This window comes from Orcinus orca, chromosome 12 (genome assembly GCF_937001465.1).
Source record: "Orcinus orca chromosome 12, mOrcOrc1.1, whole genome shotgun sequence".
Lineage (NCBI taxonomy): Eukaryota > Metazoa > Chordata > Mammalia > Artiodactyla > Delphinidae > Orcinus > Orcinus orca.
The window spans coordinates 8,548,443-8,568,470 of NC_064570.1; the positions used below are offsets into that span (position 1 = coordinate 8,548,443).

The window sequence follows — 20,028 nt, forward strand, 5'->3', positions numbered from 1 at the left end:
GTCGGACGAATCCAGTTACACTTAGGACGTGGCGTGCTTAGCAGAGGGTCGCAGGGACTCGCCTGAGGACCCTGAAGTGAGTTACTGGGGACTCTTGGTTTGCTCCTTCCCCGGCGTGCTAGACCCAGTGCTGTGGACAGGCAGAAACAGTCTGCGTCAGTCAGGGACTCGGGAAACCAGCCCAGGCCCCTGAGCTGGAGGGCGGGAGCTGGTCAGCAGGGAGCACCGCCGCCTCGTGGGAGTATACATGGGAAACCGCCTTCCTGAATGAGCAGATCTTGTGACGTAGCCAAGGCCGGGGCTTCCGAACAGGTTTTTCAAGCTGCCAGGTAGAGCCAGAGGCAGGGACGTGCTGTCAGCTTGTGACTTCCCTCACCCACGCAAATCCCGTTTCCTCCGAGTGAAACTCTGAGCAGCTTGGCTCTTCCAGTCCTGCCTCCGCTCTCCTCCCCTCCCCCAGCTTAGCTGTGAAACGGGCAACCTCTCAAAAGGGTCTTCTCCCCAAAGAAAGAAGTCTCTTGGGGTCCCTTTTTCATTGTATGTATAACAGTCACTTTGGGAGCATGTAGGACAGGAAGCATTTGTCTTCCTTTCTGTAAACCCTTAGATCTGAAGAGGAGAGAACATCGAGAGGGAGGAATTAGGCGGCTTCCCCGCACGCTGCTGTCAGCGTGGGACAGAAAAAGTTGAGATGAGCTGTGTTATAACCCTACCCGGCATCCTCAGGCCACAACAAAAACTAGAGGAGCTGATCCTGCCCCAAATTCTTCAGTGCTTTGCAAGCACGCTTCTCCCCCGGCTTCGTCCCTCCCAGGGCTCACTCCCCTAGTCCTTCTGTCCGTAGGAGTTTCTGAATGTGCCACGGGCCCAGGGCTCCAGCAGGGAGGATGCTGGGAAAGGGCTGTAGACAAGGAGGGGGCGAAATGAAGGCCAAGTGTCTCTTCCCTTACATTCCTTCCCCGGGGTTGCAAATCATGTATTCTGATTTACATTTCTATTTTATTGGCATTAGAAATGATGTTTCAACCATTTAAGTACATTATTTTTTTCCAGTTTCTAAAATTATGCTCACAGGCAGATTTCTTTGGCAGGCGCGGGGGCGGTTATGTCTTCATGCCTTACCGTCAGTGGCTTAACCTGTATCGCAGAGGAGAGCAGAAGGCGATTCTCGGATCTGTGTGTGCTTTGTTTTAACAAATACGTCGGGTCACAGCTGTCAGACCATCCTCTCCTTTCTGTCTTTGGTACCCTAACTTGAACGCGGAACAGACAGAATTTTTGAATAACTTAGTTTCTTACAGAAGTTTGCCGCTGCGAGGACTCCGCTTAGACCACCTCTGGGGGACGTTTAGAAGCCCAGCTCAGACTGGCCGAGAAGAGAGGCCGGACACATGCGGGGAGGGCCTGAGGAGAAGCCATGGTGGCTTCTTAGTGTGGCTGGGCGGGTGGCAGGAAGGGCGGCTGTGGGGAGAGTTTTCTGACGGGCCTGCCCTGCAGAGGGTGGGAGCGGGAGTGAGGCCCAGGCCCCCCCCCCAAGCGCCTTTTCTTCCACATGGAAGTGTGGGAAGAGCTTCAGCCGCTGTTGCTTATCTCCGTTATCGCTGCCGCGGCCTCCGGGTGGGGGTGGGGGGGCGCCTGGCATCTCTTCTCTGTTCTTCCCCCTCCGTGAGGCGTGCCATGATCTGCAGCCCATCCCCCCACCCCAGACCTTTCTAAACTCTTCAGTGAAAACTTTCACAACACTGCAAAATGAAAAGCATTTCACAGTGAAGCCCACGTGCCCGCGGCCACGAGCAGCCTCCCATCAGCATGTCGCCACGGGCCTTGTCACGCCCCTCCCCGTCCTCATTTCACGGCCCTCCGCCCCGCTGGCTGCCCCCACGTTGCAGAGTAAATTGCAGGCATCGGTATACTTCCCCCAAAATGCATACTGTTCGCTAGAGCTCAGTATGTTTTGATTTTCTTTTGATGTAAAATTTAATTATAACGAAATGCACAATTCTGAGTGTTCCTTTGCTGACGTTAGACAGACACACGCCTGTGAAATCCAGACTCCTGTCGAGAGGCGGAGCATCGTCCTCACTCTCTGCCCTGCCGCGCATTTTGAATGTAAATGTTTTAACCCTTCGTTTTGAAATCATTTCAGACTTTAAAAAGTTTCCAAAAATAGTAGGTACAAAGAATTCCCATGTGCCCTTCAGCAGCTTCCCCAGATGTCAACACCTTAACATAAACACAGTCCAGGTAGCAGAGTCAGGATGGTCACCTTGATACGTGATGCCGTTAACGGTCTTATCAGTTGTCCACCAGTGTCCCTTTCCTGCCCCAGGATCTGCCTGGAATCCCACCTACATTTAGTTGTCACACTCCCCAGTCTCCTCCCATCTGGGACAGTCCCAACGTCTGTCTGTCTGTCTAGCACAGCTTTGACACTTGTGAAGAGCACTGACCATTGACTCTTTAGAAAATCCCTCACCTTGGATCAGTCTCATACCTTCCCGTGATGAGATCTGAGGTTTGCGCTTTGGGCATGAATCTGACAGAAGTGCTGTCGCACCCTTGCAGGCAGCGTGTGGTGTCGGAACATCCTGCTTCTGGTGTTGACTTTGATCTCGGGTCAAGGTGGCATTGGCCAGGCTTCTCTGCAAAGTTACTCACCTCCCCTTCGTAATGGACAAGTGTATTTAGGGGAGAGTCTTTGAAACTATGTGAATATCCTGTTTGTTAAACTTCCATCTATTAATTCTACATCCATTGATGAGACTTGCATGAAGCAGTTATTGTACTATTTGAGAAATGGTGATTTTTTTAAAAAAACCATTCTATTTACACATATTAATGGAATTCTATAAGGAACCAATTTCTCCACTTATTGTTTAGTTACGTATGTTAATATGTGTTTTCTTCTATGGGCCATAATCTATACTGTTATTTTGTAGCTAACATCGTTTGAGATTTGCTTTTCGGAGCCCCTCTGAGTGGCTCCTGGGCCCTCCTGACCCCATTATTTTCAAGGCACTTCCTACATACTGGTACCTCCAGGTGCTCCAGCCCTGGAATCGGCTGTTTCTCCAAAGAGCTCTGGTCCCCAATCTTTCGAGAATTACACTTTTAAAATTTGTGACTTATAAATCCTTTAGAAATCTTCTCTGTGGGTCCTTCTCTGTTTGTGTCCTCTGAGTGAACTCAAAAAAAAAAGAAAGAAGTCCTTGTAAGACTTTAATCTTCCAACTGTGGTCAAGAATAAAAGGAGGTTCTTTAACTTAGGGGTGAGTCATAATTTTCATGTTTAGTCCTCATCTTTCGATACTGCAGTCCTGCTTATGGGGCTATAAATTGTTATACAACGTTTCAGAGCGTTAAAAAAAGACAAACTTTGCAGGTACAGCAGAAAGAAGAAGCTGGAAGCCGTGGTGACAGGATGCCCAACCCTTGAGAGAAAGATGTCTGTCTAGCCTGAACGTCCAAGTTTTCTGGGTTAGAAACTATTTTGAGAGACTCGTATAGAACTAGGAGGCAGAGAACAGATCGTTGCGTTGGAAGCCGGGCCCACCGTGCTGCCTGCGTGGCCGAGAGCTGAGCAGCTGCTGGTTCCTGGCTCTTCTGCTCTGCCCAGCACGCTGGCCTTGTGTTTTGGAGGAAAGTGTTCTGAAGCAACAAGTGCCTACCCAATGTCTCTCTTTTACGGCCTTTCCACGTAAGGATAGAGGTTACGTCCATGGCAGGACCAGGTGACATCCTGAGTTCCTTTCCAGTGCTCAGACACCTATATACAAAATTACTTCTTCAAACAATATGTGTGTGTGTGTGTGTGTGTGTGTGTGTGTGTATCTCCCATATACAGTGGGAGATAAAATAACTGAACAAACTCCCTGCATGCTTTTTTGAGTGCTGTGAAGCATGTTAACCAGATGTATTTCAGCGGGCATTGGTGATCCTATAGGACGAAACTAAAAAAAGGATGTATATCAAAAAGATTGGACACTTAGAACCACAGCCTGGCCAGTGCCCTGACTGTTGGGTCCCAGAAGCCTGTCGGGCTTAGGTGCCCACTCCTGGCCTTCAGAGGCCATGCCCACTGCCTTGACCTGGCTTGTGTTGTCATAACAGGACCTACATTGCCCATCAGTTTTTATTTAAACATGTCGGTAGGCAGTAGAGTCCTCCCCACTCCTGCTCTTTTCTAAATGGGAAGTTTCTATGGCTCATGGCAAGGACCATTTTTCATGGCAGCATCTCTGAAAGGTTGCTTGAGGATCTGTCATTCCTTCTGGAATGGCATCCATGGTAGATGTGTTGAAAGAATAGGGTGGAGGAGATGAAGAAGAGGGTGGAAATTATGAGGTAAGTAGAGCAATGTGGTCTTGAAGTCATACCATAAGCTTTCCCAGAAATGCTAATTAAAAATCCGGAGTTTCGGCCAGTAGTGGACTAGTAGTGATTAAGTAGGACAGTAGTGGGGCTACTGTTAGGGTGTGTGATCTGAGAGCTCTCTTGGAACTTGGAGGATGACATGGGAAGGTGTCTGACCAGCCAGGAGAGCATGCATCACCAAGATGAGAACTAGAGGGGCAGAATCCGTATACCAAGCCCTCAGCTCATCAAGAAGATATAACAATTGTGAATATACATGCACCCAACATTAGAGCACCTAATATATTAAGCAAATGCTAACAGTTTTCTGAAGGGAGAAACAGACAACAACACGGTAAGGAAACCTTAGACTTGAACCATACCAGCCCTTTCCTTTTCCACTGGTGAACAGCTGCCCTGGGTATAGCATGAATAGGAAACATAAGGTGTGGTCTTTGCCATCAGACTGCTCACCTGCCTGGTTTTCAAAGAACTAAATAATAATGCAGTAATTTAAATAACACAAGAATAGTTTGTGTAGCATAAGGGACTGCACATTGGTTGAGAGGGGAAAGGCGGCTGAAAGGGAGAGTGAGCTGGCCTGATGGTGCACGTCTGGGAGTGGTGGGGGAGGGAGGCCCTTCCATGCGAGGGGCGGCAGTGAACCCTGTGTTGAAAGGATGGGCTGAACCAGGCAGCTGGGTCTAGGTTAGAAGGCTGTTGGATGCGAAGTTAAGGACTGTGGATTTCATCCTGTAGAAACCGGGGGTGGGGTATTGGGGCGGCAGTGTTGACATTTTTCAGGAGGGGAATGGATTGACCAAAAGGGACATTAATCAGACAAGCAGACTGGAAGTAGGGTTCTGTAGGCAACAGAAGGAACTTGGTAGGCTGCTGGCATGTGAGAGGTGGGATTAGAGTGATGATGTGGGAATGAATTGCAAAAGATGGTCATGAGAGATACTTCAAACAAAGGATGAAAGGATGTGCCTGGTTAGGAATCAGAGTTGACCTCAAGATTACAAGCCGGGGTGACTGGATGTAGTAACTGAGAAAGACAAATGCCAATGGGAGCATATCAAGGCTTCCTAGAGCTTGACCCTCAGTGACACCCACCTGTCAGCTAACCTAGCACAGGTGGCAACTGTTCAGTTATGATGTACACTCAGTTATGATGTACACTACATAATGCGGTTCTCGGGCTAGCTTTGTACTTTTTAAAATTAAACTAAAATTAAGAATAGATTTACAAACCTTTCTTAGCCAATCCAAGTACACATCTAACTCTCCCACCTTTTTTTTTTTAACCTTAGGTTGACCCCAAAGATTGGCTTCCCGTGGAGTGAAATCAGGAACATCTCTTTCAATGACAAAAAGTTTGTCATTAAGCCCATCGACAAGAAGGCTCCCGTAAGTTCATAACAGTTACAGGTTACTGTTTTTCATCTTGCAGCCAAATACGTTTCCAAGATAAAGGTCAGATTTCTCTGTGTGGCAAGGAGCCGGTGATACTCAGAATTACCTGTGTGTGTGTGGGCGGGGGGAAGAAGTCCCAGTAGGTTACATGGAGGGTTAAGGTCCCCTTGGGCCCTGCCACTGGGCATTGCAGTAGGAGGTTATGGTGGAACCCAGCGGGTCCGTCAGAAGCCAGCTGACTCTTGTCATCTAAGTTTCCAAATGGCCTTCATTCCTTACGAAGAAAAGGGCGGTTCTGAGTCATTGACCTTTGCTAAATGATAAGCATTTCACAAAGTGTTGCATTTCTGGGCTTGTGAAATGTTCATATTCGTGTGGAAAACCAGCCTGCCTCCAGGCAGTGGGCCTGGGGTGGGGTGCTCACGGCAGCATTGCCCTGGTACCCCCTGGAGCACGCACTGTGATGGTCAAGCCTCGGGGCCGGGCTTTGACTTGGTGAGCTGTCCTTGCAACTTAACCCACGTTAGGATACGTCAGACTTGCTGGCCCCCGCATCCCCCCCTCCTCCTGGTACGGACTGCGCCTTGTTTTCCTCTGACTGCCCTGTGCCCCGCAGGTGGTCTTCACACTGGCACCTTCACATCGGTGCTGATGTAGGAAACGGCCCCTCACAAAGAAGAGCCTGTTGGGCAGTCATCCTGGGAGGACTTAGCTAGAAAAGGAACGTCATATCCTAGAATTTGAATACCGACTGTTAGCTAATAGCTGTAAAGACTGGTACATTGTGGAAATTATGTAAACTTTGAGCTGCGTTTGCTCAAAAGATTAAGACAATACGTAATGTAGAGCGGTGGAATGGGTGAGGAGTTTGTTTTTTGTTTTTTTTTGAAAAGACATGGAGGAATTTTTTTTTTAATTTAATTTTGGCTGCGTTGGGTCTTCATTGCTGCACACAGGCTTCCTCTAGTTGTGGTGAGCGGGGGCTACTCTTCTTTGCGATGCACAGGCTTCTCACTGTGGTGGCTTCTCTTGTGGAGCATGGGCTCTAGGCGCGCAGGCTTCAGTAGTTGTGGCTCGCGGGCTCTGTAGAGTGCAGGCTCAGTAGTTGTGGCGCACGGGCTTAGTTGCTCCGCAGCATGTGGGATCTTCCCGGACCAGGGATTGAACCCGTGTCCCCTGCATTGGCAGGCGGATTCTTAACCCCTGCACCACCAGGGAAGCCCAGGAATTCGTTTTCTAATTGGAAATCTGTTCTTTAAAAAACTGCCACTAGAAGAAATTCTTATCCTTCTTGGAGCCTGTCGTGAATTTTACCAGAATTACAGTTCGGAAGGAACTTGGTGTCTCATGTAATTTGGTTCCTTAGTTACAGTGTTCGGCTCAGAGAGGCACGTCTGGGAGCCCTCCAGGGCTTGGGCACCGCATGGTGATGGTTAACGCTCAGGGGACAGCGTGTGGCATTGCTGTCCAGCTGCTCCTCCCACGAGGGGTTAGTCCCGAGGAAGGGAAAACCAGAGGTCTGGACGCTGTGTGTAGAAGTATTGTCTTCACTGAAAGACACTTTCCGTGTTCCTGCTGTTCGCAGACTCATGACTCCTGCTCCATGGGCAGTTGCACAGCTATTTTAAATTAACAAGCGTTTAATACAGGCTCTCCAGCTCCATGGTAACAGGTCACATTAGTATGCAGCACCGTGAACCGAGGGTCGTAGTGTTTGTTACCAGTGTTACGTGGGCAGTGAGATGGGGCAGTCAGAGCGAGAAGATCCTGCGATCCTGTGTAGGCTACTGTCTGTTCATGAGACGTTACTGATTGTTCAGAACATTTTTTGAGAAGTGACAGAAGCAGGAATTCTGGGTAGACTGTTTAAGAATTAAGTTGTATGTTTTTTTTCACATTTGGTTTAAGTTTAGCTTCCGAAAAGCTGAAGAATATTGTACAGTCACAAGCTCCCAGGCAAAGGCAGTTGCGATACATCTGGTTGAATTAGCCGAGTATACTTTTGCTATAATCTGGTTTTATGTGAAACCATCACTTGAAAGGGGAAAAAGGGAGAGAGAAACATTTGCTGGTCACATGCCGTGTGTCAGGCGCGATACTAGGATGGTGTGCACGGCGGAACAGGACAGGTCCCGCCCCATGAGGTGTACACGCCAGTGAAGAGATGGGTGAAGACAAACGAAACAAGTAACGTGCTCTCTGGCAGAGAATTTAACAGTGCAGCTGTACTGAGTGACAGGTCGGGGGACGCAGATGAGAGGTGGGGTGGGCGATGGCTTCAGGTGGGTGGGTCTGGGGGGCCTCACGGAGGAGGCGTCCTCTGCTTGGGTGCCTTATGGTGGGGGCTGGCTGGGGGGACGGGTCCCTTGGGGCCCGCACACCTCCCAGGGCTGTTCTGCGCAGCTGCAGGCAGGCTTAGCGCCTGGGGCGGTAGTTCACGCCTTTACGTAGAAGACAGAAAAGGAGACCCGGAGACCCGAAAGGTCGCGTCACCACTCCGGGGGAGGGATTCCTGAGCTTGAGTGGAGGGCGGTCCCCTGGGCAAAGCCCCCGGCGCTCAGCCGGCCCCGCGCCTCAGCCAGGCAGCTTCCGCCCCCGGCCACGCGGGTGCCGCGGTTCGGGGCCGTGATCTTGACTCTTGTGCTACTCAGTGCCTGCCTGGGTGGCTCACGGGGCCGAGACAGCTGGCTCCCCTCGAGAATGGGCCTTTTGTTCCTGCCCCACGGGAGAGGCGGAAGGATGGAGACCTGCACGTGACAGCAGCGGGCCCTGCCCAGCCTGCGCAGAGGGCGGCCCCGGGGCTCCCGTGTTCACCCGACAGCTCGCCAGGGCTTCCCTCCTTCCTCCTCCGTGTCCTTGGGGACTTGGGTTCGCTTTCCTCATGCCTGGTTTCGGTTTTTAGGACGTTGTTCTCTGCCAGCTAAGATGGCCTGCCCCAGGTCTCATCAGGAGGCCTGGGCTGGAGACGTGGATTTAGAAATCTCTAAATAAAAGTTTCTAGTTTTTGTTTTTAACTTGAAGTCAGGAACTGGCCTCCTTCAAAGGCGGCACGCGAGGGCTCCTCCACCTCCCGCGAAGCCATGCATGCTCTCACTGTCTCTGGTGTTCACAGGCCCTGTCTTCGGGCAACCGGACGCTGTGGGGAGTGTCACCTGCAGTTCTGACCCTCGATATTTTTTAAGTGACGTTTTTCTGAAGAGGAGTTCGTGCTAATTAGAGTTTCTTTACAAATACTTAGGAACCACAGTCAAGACCCATTTGGGTAGCATGGCTGTGCAGCCGTAACAAGAGATTATTTTCTCTTTGTGTAATAGGAGACAGGTGGGTAATAAAAACACCCGCTTCTCCCAGCTCCGCAGACACCTCCTTGGGAAACCCGATGACTTAATAACAAGTGTGTGAAACGCCAAGGAGAGCCCCCCTCCGCCCAGGAGGTCCGTGGGCTCTCAGGCTCGACGTTACTCTCTCCCTAGCATTTTTGGACAGGTGTACCAGACTGAGGCACTAAGCAGGCCCCTCCCGGGCCTGTTGCTCAGCTCGCGCGGCGTGCTTCTGTAGGTTTTGGAAGTCACTCTGGGACACGCGGCACCGCCTCTTGGCCGCAGCCACCCTCTCCCTGTTGCAGTGGTCGGCATCTGGGTGCTGAGGGCCCTGTGCCTCAGAAGAGAAAGGAAAGCGGGAAGAGGAAGCAGATGCGCCTTTTCCAATAGATATATATATTTTTTTGGCCGTACGCGGGCCTCTCACTGTTGTGGCCTCTCCCGTTGCGGAGCACAGGCTCCGGACGCGCAGGCTCAGCGGCCATGGCTCACGGGCCCAGCCGCTCCGCGGCATGTGGGATCTTCCCGGACCGGGGCACGAACCCGCGTCCCCTGCATTGGCAGGTGGACTCTCAACCACTGCGCCACCAGGGAAGCCCTCCAGTAGCTTTTAGCAAGAGTTTCTAAACTATACTGCTCCTCTGTCGCCTCTGTTAATTACAGGGGTAATCAGGAGCTAGGAAACAAGACCCTGTGTCATCCGTGTCCCAGACTCGTGTGGTCACAAATCATGAAGCTCTTGGATGCTGTGATGTTGTTCTTGTTTTTAAGAAGGCTTTCCAGGGCTTCCCTGGCCCGTGAGTCGTGGCCGCTGAGCCTGCGCGTCCGAAGCCTGTGCCCCGCAGCAGGAGAGGCCACAGCAGTGAGAGGCCCGCGTACGGCAAAAAAAAAAAAAAAAAGGCGGCTTTCCAGTAGCGGTTTTGTAAGACAGCCCGAAGTCTGAGGCAGCTTTCATTGTGCCAGACACCTTTCTAAGTCCTTGTGAACATTTTCTGATTTAATCCTCACAAGACCGTTAATTGTAGCTGAGGATGCTGAGGCTCAGAGTGACGGAGCGACTTGCCCAGTATCACGGGGTCAGATGCGACAGTGCCGCGGGAACTGTCAGTCACCGGCAGATAGTTGTTCCCTGGGCACATTGGTCTGGTCCTGGGAACGTAGAGATGAATGAACGTGGCCCAGCTCTCCAGGGAGCTGACCATCTAGTGGGGGGAGAGAGCGCGGAGCAAGCCGGCGGGGCAAGGCACCAGCAACGCCGCGGCTGACCTCTCCGTCAGGTGCAGGGGGCACAGAAGTGACAGCCGTGGAGGAGGAGAGATCTCGTGGAAGTGCTGTGGCCTCGGGCGTGTGGGATTGGACATGCCATGCCAAGTAGGAGGGACTGTGTGTGGATGTGCTCACGGTGTGAAAGAGTGCAGTTTAGGTGAACAAGGGGTGGGTCAGGGCCGGAAGGCCTTCACGTGCGCCAGCCCAGGGCGTTTGCACCTGGTCCTGGAGCTGACGGGCTGGCATCAAAGTTCCGCCGGTGACCCTAGCGGTGCGCTGGTAGCAGCGTGGGAGGCGAAAGGTTGAGACGGAGGAGACGGAAGCTCAGTGAAGTAGGAGAGGCTGTGCTGTGCGGGCAGGAACCAGGGACGGACAGGGCTGTGGGGCTGGAGAGGCCGGACGAGGATGTTAGCCTGAAGGCCAGGGGGAGCTGGGCCCGGAGCAGCTCTGTGGTCCAGCCGTGAGGTTCAGCACGCACACCCCCTCTGCTTGTCCTGCAGAACGTGCGCCCTGTGGCACCAGGAACATCTCTCTGTCATTCGGGGTCAGTGGCTTTACCTTGAACCCCCTTTCTGGCCCGTACTCTCTGCTACGTTTGTCCTTTTCGAAGAGGTATCCAGAAGTGGGTGAAGTCGGGTTTGGAAGAAGAAAGCCAAAGGAAGGCGTTCCCCTTGTCGCAGTCTGCCTTGTTCTCTTCTGCAGGACTTCGTGTTCTATGCCCCCCGCCTGCGAATTAACAAGCGGATCCTGCAGCTGTGCATGGGGAACCACGAGCTGTACATGCGCCGCAGGAAGCCCGACACCATTGAGGTGCAGCAGATGAAGGCCCAGGCCCGGGAGGAGAAGCAGCAGAAGCAGCTGGAGCGGTGAGCAGGGGCGGGCGGTGGCAGGAGGGCCGGTCGGGGCGTGTTCTCCCGGGCACGGGGACGGGCAGCTGTGTCTGCGCTGCTCCCCGCAGAAGGGCCGGCGGATCACAGTCTGCAGGGCCGCGGCTCAGCCCCCGGAGCTGTCTCGCTGTGGGCAGGGCAGAGCCCGAGCCCGAGGTGGAGAGCAGTCAGGGCACCTGGGGTCAGTGCTGTCACCAGTGTCCTCTGCTGGACGGACGGGCCCGGGGCCTGGACTGGACGCTGGGGACGGCCGGTAACCAAGACGCAGCTGCCCCTCATGTGCCTGGGCTGGGATGACCAGGCCGCTGTGCGGAGTCTGAGCCTCCTGTGCCACCACCGATTCCCTCCCGGAAACAGGCAGCAGTTGGAAACCGAGAAGAAAAGGAGAGAAACCGTGGAGAGAGAGAAAGAGCAGATGATGCGTGAGAAGGAAGAGCTGATGCTCAGGCTCCAGGACTACGCGGAGAAGACCAGGAAGGCGGAGAAAGGTGGGCGGGGCCTCCGCCCCGGTGGGCTGGGACGGCAGGGCCGACGGTCGGCACACCAACCAGGAGGGAACCCCGTCCCAAGGACACACATCCCAGTTAAGCACACACCCGAAGTAGAGACTTGCAGAAGAGACGTGATAAAACGGTTGTTTGGATTAGAAAATAATTCTGTATTTTATTAACACCTGTGTGGGTTCTGTGCTGAGTGCTTTATGCACAGTAATCCTTTGAATTGCCCCCAGGCCTGTGAGGGGAGGGCTGAATTATCCCCCGTTTCTGATGAGGATGTTAAGGTTCCGTGAGATAGAATGCTTGGCCTGCGGTCACCGGAGCTGTGCTGCATCTCCCCCGCTATAAGCTGAAACCCAGGCGAGCGGTGCAGATGCTGAGTTTCTGGGGAGAGCAGCGCAACGAGGGTGCAGCCAGGGCCTGGCCGGGGGAGGGCAGTTTCACCACCGTGAGCGTTCCCTTCAGTGTCCCGGGGAGAAGAGGTCCCGGCACCGTGGAACTCGGTCCACCGCTTTGCAGCGTTGGTGTGTTCACGCTCGTGTCCCATCCGATCCCCTCTGGGTGGGAATTCGGGGCAAGACTGCAGGGTCCCTGGCAGGAGCCTTGAGCAGCTCTGGTTCTGCGCTGTGTCTAGAGCTCTCGGACCAGATCCAGCGAGCCCTGAAGCTGGAGGAGGAGAGGAAGCGGGCGCAGGAGGAGGCCGAGCGCCTGGAGGCGGAGCGCCTGGCCGCGCTGCACGCCAAGGACGAGCTGGAGAGGCAGGCGGCGGATCAGATCAAGAGCCAGGAGCAGCTGGTAGGGGGCGCGGCCACACGGTGCTCAGTTACAGAGAGGCCGCCTCTGGGGATTGAAAAAGTGACACCCGCCTTATAATAATTGGTATTGGGGCTGTAAGGTGACCTGCCTGAGGGTGTAGGGTGGCCCGTGGGGAGGGGGCCCTGCGGTGGTTGGCCCTCGGGCGGCGGGTGGAAACTGCTGGATGCGGACGCGGCCACGTACCAGAACACGTGGCCCTCCGTTCGCGAGTGGCGCCTGCCGAGCGCGTCCCGGAAATCACCTTGGCTCCGGCTCCTTTCCCAGGCCACGGAACTCGCCGAGCACACCGCCAAGATCGCCCTCCTGGAGGAGGCGCGGCGGCGCAAGGAGGACGAGGTGGAGGAGTGGCAGCTCCGGGTGAGCGCTGGCGAGGACGCGGGGTGGTGGGGGGTGGGCAGCAGGGGAACGAGAGCCACTTGCTCACCGTGCTCTGGCTGCCCCCATCAGGAACTAGCTTTGTGTGGGATTACGCGGGTGCCCCCAGCCGCGGCCGTGGTCCCTGCGCGGAGCCCTCCTGCCGCTCCCAGCGCCGGTCCACGCGTGGGAAGACCTGGATCCTGGGGGTCTCCAGGCTCTGCTGGGCTGGCGGCCTCGCCTCTGAGGCTCGGTTTCCTTGCAGATCGGGACGAGCAATACCCGACTCGTAAGGACCCCCAGGGGTTTAGTCAGTTTTCGCTGTCATAGTGAGAACCGCGTTGGTTCCGGTGTCAGGGGCGCCTGTCTCCATCTGGGAGCCCCCTTGCGTACCGGGACCGTGCTGTGCGTCGGGTTCAGAGTGTAGACCACGGCCAGGCCGTGGGGCTCCTCTCCCCTCCCCAGCTCTTTCCAACGCTTCCCCCTCTGCGGTGGTCCTTTCTGGGGATGGCCGGCACCTCCCCCTCATGGGTCTTCACCCCCGCCCCATCCCCCTACTCTAGCTGTGTGCAGAACACTTCAGTCCTTAGGTTTTCAGAGAAAGTGCTCCTTATAAGGTATTAAATGAGGAACTGGTTACAAAACGGGTACAAGCTAAGCGCGTCTCGGGGTCAGGATGGTGACGAGGTGGGCGGGGTTGGGTGTGCGGACCCCCAGGAGTTGCTGGAAGGACTACTGGGTGGCAGGTAAGAAGGGCTTGAGCTGGGGGCTGGCAGGCCGGGAGGGGCTTGATAGCAGCGCCGCGCAGGGGAAGAACAAACCGAACACCAGCATGCTGGAGTGCTCCTCAGTGGCTGGAGGGTTTGCTTCTTTGACAGTTTTTTCAAAAGTATATGCAGTGAACATATACAAGGACTACAGACATAAGGAAGTTACAGTACTTAGAAAAATGTCAAGACCTGGTGGGACAGTTTCTCTTGGTGCCGTGGGCACAGTTGATACCTGCTCAGGGGATCCGGGTCCGCAGACCTGGAAGAGGCTGCACAGACCAGGGCCACCTGCTCAGCCACATTCCTGGCGCCTCGGCTCTGTGCTGCTTCAGGCCAGGCGCATCTCCAGCCCCCAGGAGAAGGGAGTGGGGGGAGGGAGCGGAATCCTTCTTCTCTTAGCACGGACGGTGGCCTTCTTGTAGAGCAAAGGCGGCTCTTAAGAAAATGGTCCAAACACGAGGTTCCCCGTGAAAGGTTCTCAGCTGTCCATTAATCTGCTTTCAAAGGCCAAAGAAGCCCAGGATGACCTGGTAAAGACCAAGGAGGAGCTGCACCTGGTGATGACCGCGCCCCCGCCGCCTCCGCCCCCAGTGTACGAGCCCGTTAACTACCATGTCCAGGAGAACCCGCAGGAGGAGGGCACGGAGTACACAGGCTACAGCGCCGAGCTGTCCAGTGAGGGCATCCTGGACGACCGCAACGAGGAGAAGCGCATTACCGAGGCCGAGAAGAACGAGCGTGTGCAGCGGCAGCTGAGGGTGAGCGGGATGCGGGCCGGGCCCGCTTTCCCCACGGGGCGGCGGGGGGGGCTCTGTGTGGGGCCGCGAGCTGACCGAGGCTGCTTCGCGTTACAGACTCTGACCAGCGAGCTGTCCCAGGCCAGAGACGAGAACAAGCGGACCCACAATGACATCATCCACAACGAGAACATGAGGCAAGGCCGGGACAAGTACAAGACGCTGCGTCAGATCCGCCAGGGCAACACCAAGCAGCGCATCGACGAGTTTGAGGCCATGTGAAGGGCGCCGCCGCCCGGGCTCGGCGGAGCGAGGGCCGCTGGCCGACTCTTAACGTGTACTTGTATTGATCGTTCTCGAGACCTACAGCCCTCATCATCCTACAGGCCCTTTAAAAAGAGAGTAGTTATTTCAGTGGGAATGTTCTAGGGCTGGGAGTTTATTTTTCCCAACTGTATCATAGTGCCAAACAGGCCTGATTTTTATTTTTATTATTATCATTGAATCACTTCCTGTTTTATGCTTGGAGCAGGGCTGAATCAGTTAAGATGCCTGTAATGTCTGAATAACTAACTCCGTGCTGGCATGTGTGATAAAAGCCACATCGTGGCTTACATTCTGTGCCATACTTTTTTCTATTTGAAATTAGCTGACATTGATTTCTTGTTGATTTCTATGAAGGATGCATCTTTGTATATTTGGTTTTTGAAGGATGAAATTTTTGAAAAGTCTGAAGTACTCTCTCACACACACTTGCACACACGATTTCCTTCCTCCAGGCCTTCAGTTCAGTTGATGAAATCCTGTGATCATTCGATCACTCAGGATAATTTTTTTTCTTTCTTTTTTATGCTTAACAGCTAGAGGGCTACATTGTTGGACTTATACACCTAAATAATCAGCTGTAGAGTACAGTATTTATATGTAAGTGATGAGATGGGTTTGTAACATTAGTTTAAAAAAGGGAAAGTTTCATTCTGTATATTTTGTTACCTTTTACAGAATAATAAAAATTACATATTAAAAACCACGTAACCATAGCACTTAATCTGATGTGACCTGAGGGCAGCAGTGAAGCTGATTAACTGTTGTAATCTCATCTGGGAAAATGGCTTTTTACTTCTAAGCGTTCCTTGTGCATGTAATCGACTACGCGCAATTTGAATTTTCTATCAGAGCTGCTTGTTTGGAAAATGACTCGCAGGCTGTTCTGATAATTCAGACTCCAGCCCTGAGGGCCCTTCTGACCCGGTCAGCATCTCGGTCCCTCCACAAGCACAACCTGTTCCGACCTCCTTCCCTTCTGGACCACGTCCTTGAAAAGGCGGCAGGTGTCCGTCGGTGCCACTTCTGCTCACTCGCGTCCTGCCTTTCCACGCTCTGCTCGGTCCTTTTCCTTTCAGGTGTCCTGTGAGGATGAACCCAAAGGCCTGCGGGATGCGGCGGCAGGCGTCTCTGGGCAGGTGCTGCTGGAGCAGCCCTTCTCGGACTCAGCTCCCGCGCAGCCTGGCAGCCGCGCTGTGTGGGGCTGGGCAGCCCTCGGGTGACCTTAGCGCTGACCCACCGGAAACGGGCATCCCTCAGCACCCCGTGGGGACGGCTGACCTCCTCCAGAAACGGTTTTCCACGGCAGAATGGTAGGAATTGACTACCCACCACGTCCTTCTTTTCTCTTTGAAACGCACATAACAAGGTCATAATTTTTGCTATTTGATAAGCACAGGGAGACCAGGGTAACTGTTGAACATTTATTGAAATCGGGTCATTTTCCACATCTCTCAAAGCACAGATAACCGACCTGAGACCTAACTAATGTAGCACCGATAATGGTTCCGACTAAATACACAGGAATGTGGAAGAACGTCTCAGCGGCAGGACGGCTGTAGACAGGGAGAGCTCACACTCCCCAGGGCCCTTCGCCACCCTCCACCCCCGTACCCGCACGCCCAGCCCCGCAGCCGACCATCAGGCCCCGGCACCTGAAACCCCGCTGCGCCCGGAGCCTCCTGTCAGTGCAGGGTGAGGGTCATGTCTGTCCACAGGTTGGGGCTGGAGAGCACTTTCTGCCACTGGAGCTTTGATTGTGAGCATGAGTCTGTACCGCCCGCTGGCTCTTCCCCTGTGTGTGAGCGAAGGGACAGATTAGTGATGGCGGCCAGGGGACACTCGCCGTCCTTTCGCAGTTTTAAAAAGGACCAGCAGCAAAGTATACAGTAACTTTTCACCAGAACTTAAGACCATATTAAAATGTGCCCCGCCACAGTAAGGAGAGGAGTTCCTTAGAGGAAGGGGTGTTCTTTGGACAGTCTTCCTTTTTAAACAAATTGTAATTTAACAGCGAGTCTCGTTTCTCTTCAGTGGTCTCGGAGGCTCTGGGAATGTGTGCGGGTGTTTTGGTTGTGACAGTGTTTGGGGGGCCCTGCTGCCCCCCCACCCCCACAAAAAGCCAGCAGCACTTCTGCTGAGCGACACTGAAAAGCGTCACCCTCTAGTCCCTCTATTAATGAAATACTTTCTGAATTGCCAGTTGTTTGGGTTAAGAAGATATTCTCCTTTAAGAAAATAATCCTTTTATGATGGACGGCCAAAAACAAAAGCAAATACTGTACCCAGCCCATTTTGAGACCTTGAATTTTTGTTTCTTTAGCAGAGCTAAATCTCATTTAAATCGTTGAAATGCTTTGCTGTATTACCGCTCAGTTGTAAAGTAAAAGCTAGAACTAAGTAATTTCCATTTATGATGGGTCAGGCAGTTTCACAGCCAGTCAAGTCACCTGCCATCATGGGAACACTTTTTCTTTTCATGGTAGCCATGGAGGTAGGACAGTGACTAAGGATCACCGATGCAGCTTGGGCCTTAGAAATATCTCAGACTCACTGGAACCAAGCCTGGCGCCTCCCAGCAAGCGGCCGCTCGCACTGCAGGTGGCCTGGTCCCAGCCGGTTAATTCCAGGGTGGACTGCCTCAGCTGAGAAGGGGTGACCCCTTGCAGACGCAGGCGTACTTCCACTGGGGACAGGCTTGCTTCTTCAGGACGGGGGACTTCAGTCTCAACCTCTGCTGGTCTGGCAGAGTGAGACAGCTGCACGAGGAAATAGATTCAAACCCTGTAAGCTCCGCCCACCACACGGCCCCCCCTCTCTGTTGGCACCTGCTCATCAGTGAGCCTAAGTGCTCAGAGAAGCGCTAAACCCACTGCAGAACAAAAATCGTGAGCAAGGAACAAGAAGGAATTTTGAGACTTGGCTACGTGACCTCTCACACTAGGATGTTCCAAATTCCTCTGAGAGCTGAATTCTGTCCCGAGTACTCGGTTAAGGGGACTTCGGGCTTCGAGGCCACGTGGCCCTTGTCTTAATCCGCCTCCTTGGTGTGACGACCACCAGGCCACAGCGAGGCTCGTCAGACCTGCTACCCAGGGACCAGGACTCTGCACACACGTTATCTCCTTTAACCCTGCTCTCAGGAAAATAAATGCAGAAGGGCTAAGTCACTTGCTCAAGGCCGTACAGATAAGTGGAAGGAAGGCTTAGGAGATGAACTCAGTTCTGTGTGGATGAGGTGAGCCATCATTTTTCCATTATGTCACCGCCTGGGGATTTAGCAATTCTATATATTAATGGCGTTTGCTTTACTTTTGGAGACACCATTACACCCGAAGTGAGTAAGAATGAAGCACGCAGAGTTATCCGTCTTACTGTTAATCCAAGAGGAGATGTTAAGCTAAAGAAATACTTAGCAACCACACTGCTTTCCGCTTGCTCCCCACTCAGTCCCTAGGGCTGATTTACTGATGTCACAAGGACTGACAAGATTTGGGTTTAGTTTACAATGTGGTATTCCAAAGCCAGCCTCAGCACTCCCAAGTCCCATGAATTCTTGGAAACTCGTCTTTAACACGCATTATGTCAGATTTTCACAGGCAAGCTAAAGTGAGTTTAAAATGGCTGACACGTTTTGGTGTTCCCTTACAGAGACGATGCCATATGTGTGATACATCATCAATAAATCATATTTGATTAAATGTAATACTTACCCCTTAACAAATGAGTTTAAGGTACCATCTGAGCGCACAGGTAGATTCTGGGCTCGCAGCACTACCAGACAGAGCTGACCGTTACGTGATGGCTCGTCTCCTGTCCCTGGAAGGAAAGCTGGCATTCACCGTCAGCGCTACTTCTGCGGCCCGCAGTGGCACCAACCCAGACTGGCAGCTTAACCAGAGGGTGGGTTGCAGCCCTCAGATCCCGAGAGCTCGCGGGCAGAGGAGCACGGGCACCACGGCACGGGCAGCATGGCGGCAGCGGGGAAGGACTTAAAATCCAGGGAACCGGAAGCTGCCGAGAGTCACGAGGGACCAAGGAGAGGCGGTGGCAGGGGCGCGAGCCAGCTGTGGCCAGCGGGTGGGGGAAGAGACCACTGCTAACGGGGGCTCCCGCGGACCACGGAGGGTGTGCTGCTGGCCTGCTGGGGCCCTGTGAGCCCGGCAGCAGAGCCCCCTCTTTGGGCAGACAGGAAGTCACGAATCACTTCGTGGAACTGCCCCTCCTCCCGTCTTCACTCTCCACCCTCGTCTTTTCCACGTGCCCCACGTTATGAGTCGGTGACATCTCCTGAAGCTCCTTGAGGACCCTGATCCTGCCATGCAGCCGCTGCTCACGTGGCCCAGGAGCAGGGAGCCGGTCACTCGGAGCCTTGCAGGCGCCTGAACCTGGAGTTGGGGACGAACTCCCGGCCGTCACGCAGGTGGTCAGTCTGCGAGGGGGGCCCCAGCGGGACTGTTGGCCCAGGCAGGCCAGGCGAGCCGGGCCCCTGGGAGGAAAGCCTCGGGGCAGGTGTCCTAGGAGCCCGTAAAGCAGGCACCGCGGCCTGGCTTTGGTCGCTCCTTTCCCTTCCGAGCCGAGGCTTCCAGAGAACCCGCCTCCCGGGCTGGGCTTCGCGGGTTGGGTGGGAGTTACTGGAGCACGTGGGATCGGGGGCGACGGGAGGAAACGCTGGGAAACTGCCCAGGCTCTGAGGACAGTGACAGACAAACGTTTGTGGGGCTGGAGGCCACCCACCTTCTTGAGCCTCCTGGAGCTTTCCAGGCCCTGCAGGGAGGACCAGTTTGGCCCGGACCACAAGTTCTCCGTTATTCATGGGGACGCTGTCTTCATCTTTCTCTGCCTGTGGGAAGAGAGGATTCCCCAGAGCCAGAATCTCCTGGGCTTCTCTCACTGCCTCAGCTCTGTCCATGAGCATCCCCTTCCAACCTCCCCCTGCCAAGCCTCTGGGCCTGGGGGAGCCCCGGTGGTGTGGGCACACCTGTGGCAGGGCTGGGCTTCCTTCCGTTTGGGGACCTTTCACTCCTACCCTCACCAGCCCCAGCTCTGCCACCCCGGCAGACGCAGCCCACCAGAGGCAGAGGGGCCCCGAGGCCCTGGCACGTCCCCATGGGATTGGCCTTAAGGAAGCCTGGGCACAACCCGGAGCTGAACGAGTAAAACAAGCCCACATCGATTCCACCCAGGTTAGTAAAGGTTCGAGCTACCCGTCCGTGCCAGGGACTGCGGCAGGCACGGGAAACCGCGGGGTCTGGGGCTCGGTGCCCCCGGCGAGGGGCTCCCCCGGC

General features: G+C 54.0%; 2 protein-coding genes across 6 annotated transcripts in view; one reads left to right on the forward strand and one right to left on the reverse strand.

Moving 5' to 3' along the window:
- EZR (ezrin) overlaps nucleotides 1-15,446 on the forward strand; it is a 164,266-nt gene extending 148,820 nt beyond the window's left edge. For all 5 annotated transcript variants that reach the window (XM_049695457.1, XM_049695458.1, XM_004278889.3 and 2 more), the window contains exons 8-14: nucleotides 5,667-5,763; nucleotides 11,058-11,221; nucleotides 11,600-11,730; nucleotides 12,374-12,534; nucleotides 12,820-12,912; nucleotides 14,186-14,437; nucleotides 14,534-15,446. In XM_049695457.1, the coding sequence (XP_049551414.1) occupies nucleotides 5,667-5,763; nucleotides 11,058-11,221; nucleotides 11,600-11,730; nucleotides 12,374-12,534; nucleotides 12,820-12,912; nucleotides 14,186-14,437; nucleotides 14,534-14,698 (1,063 nt within the window). In that variant the 3' untranslated portion in view covers nucleotides 14,699-15,446. The remainder of the gene's footprint in view (nucleotides 1-5,666; nucleotides 5,764-11,057; nucleotides 11,222-11,599; nucleotides 11,731-12,373; nucleotides 12,535-12,819; nucleotides 12,913-14,185; nucleotides 14,438-14,533) is intronic.
- The window catches only part of SYTL3 (synaptotagmin like 3), a 91,954-nt gene continuing 87,008 nt past the window's right edge, over nucleotides 15,083-20,028 (reverse strand). The window contains 5 exon segments of the mRNA XM_033404027.2: nucleotides 15,083-16,535; nucleotides 17,295-17,408; nucleotides 17,411-17,499; nucleotides 18,454-18,559; nucleotides 19,478-19,583. Of these exon segments, the coding sequence (XP_033259918.1) occupies nucleotides 16,426-16,535; nucleotides 17,295-17,408; nucleotides 17,411-17,499; nucleotides 18,454-18,559; nucleotides 19,478-19,583 (525 nt within the window). The 3' untranslated portion in view covers nucleotides 15,083-16,425.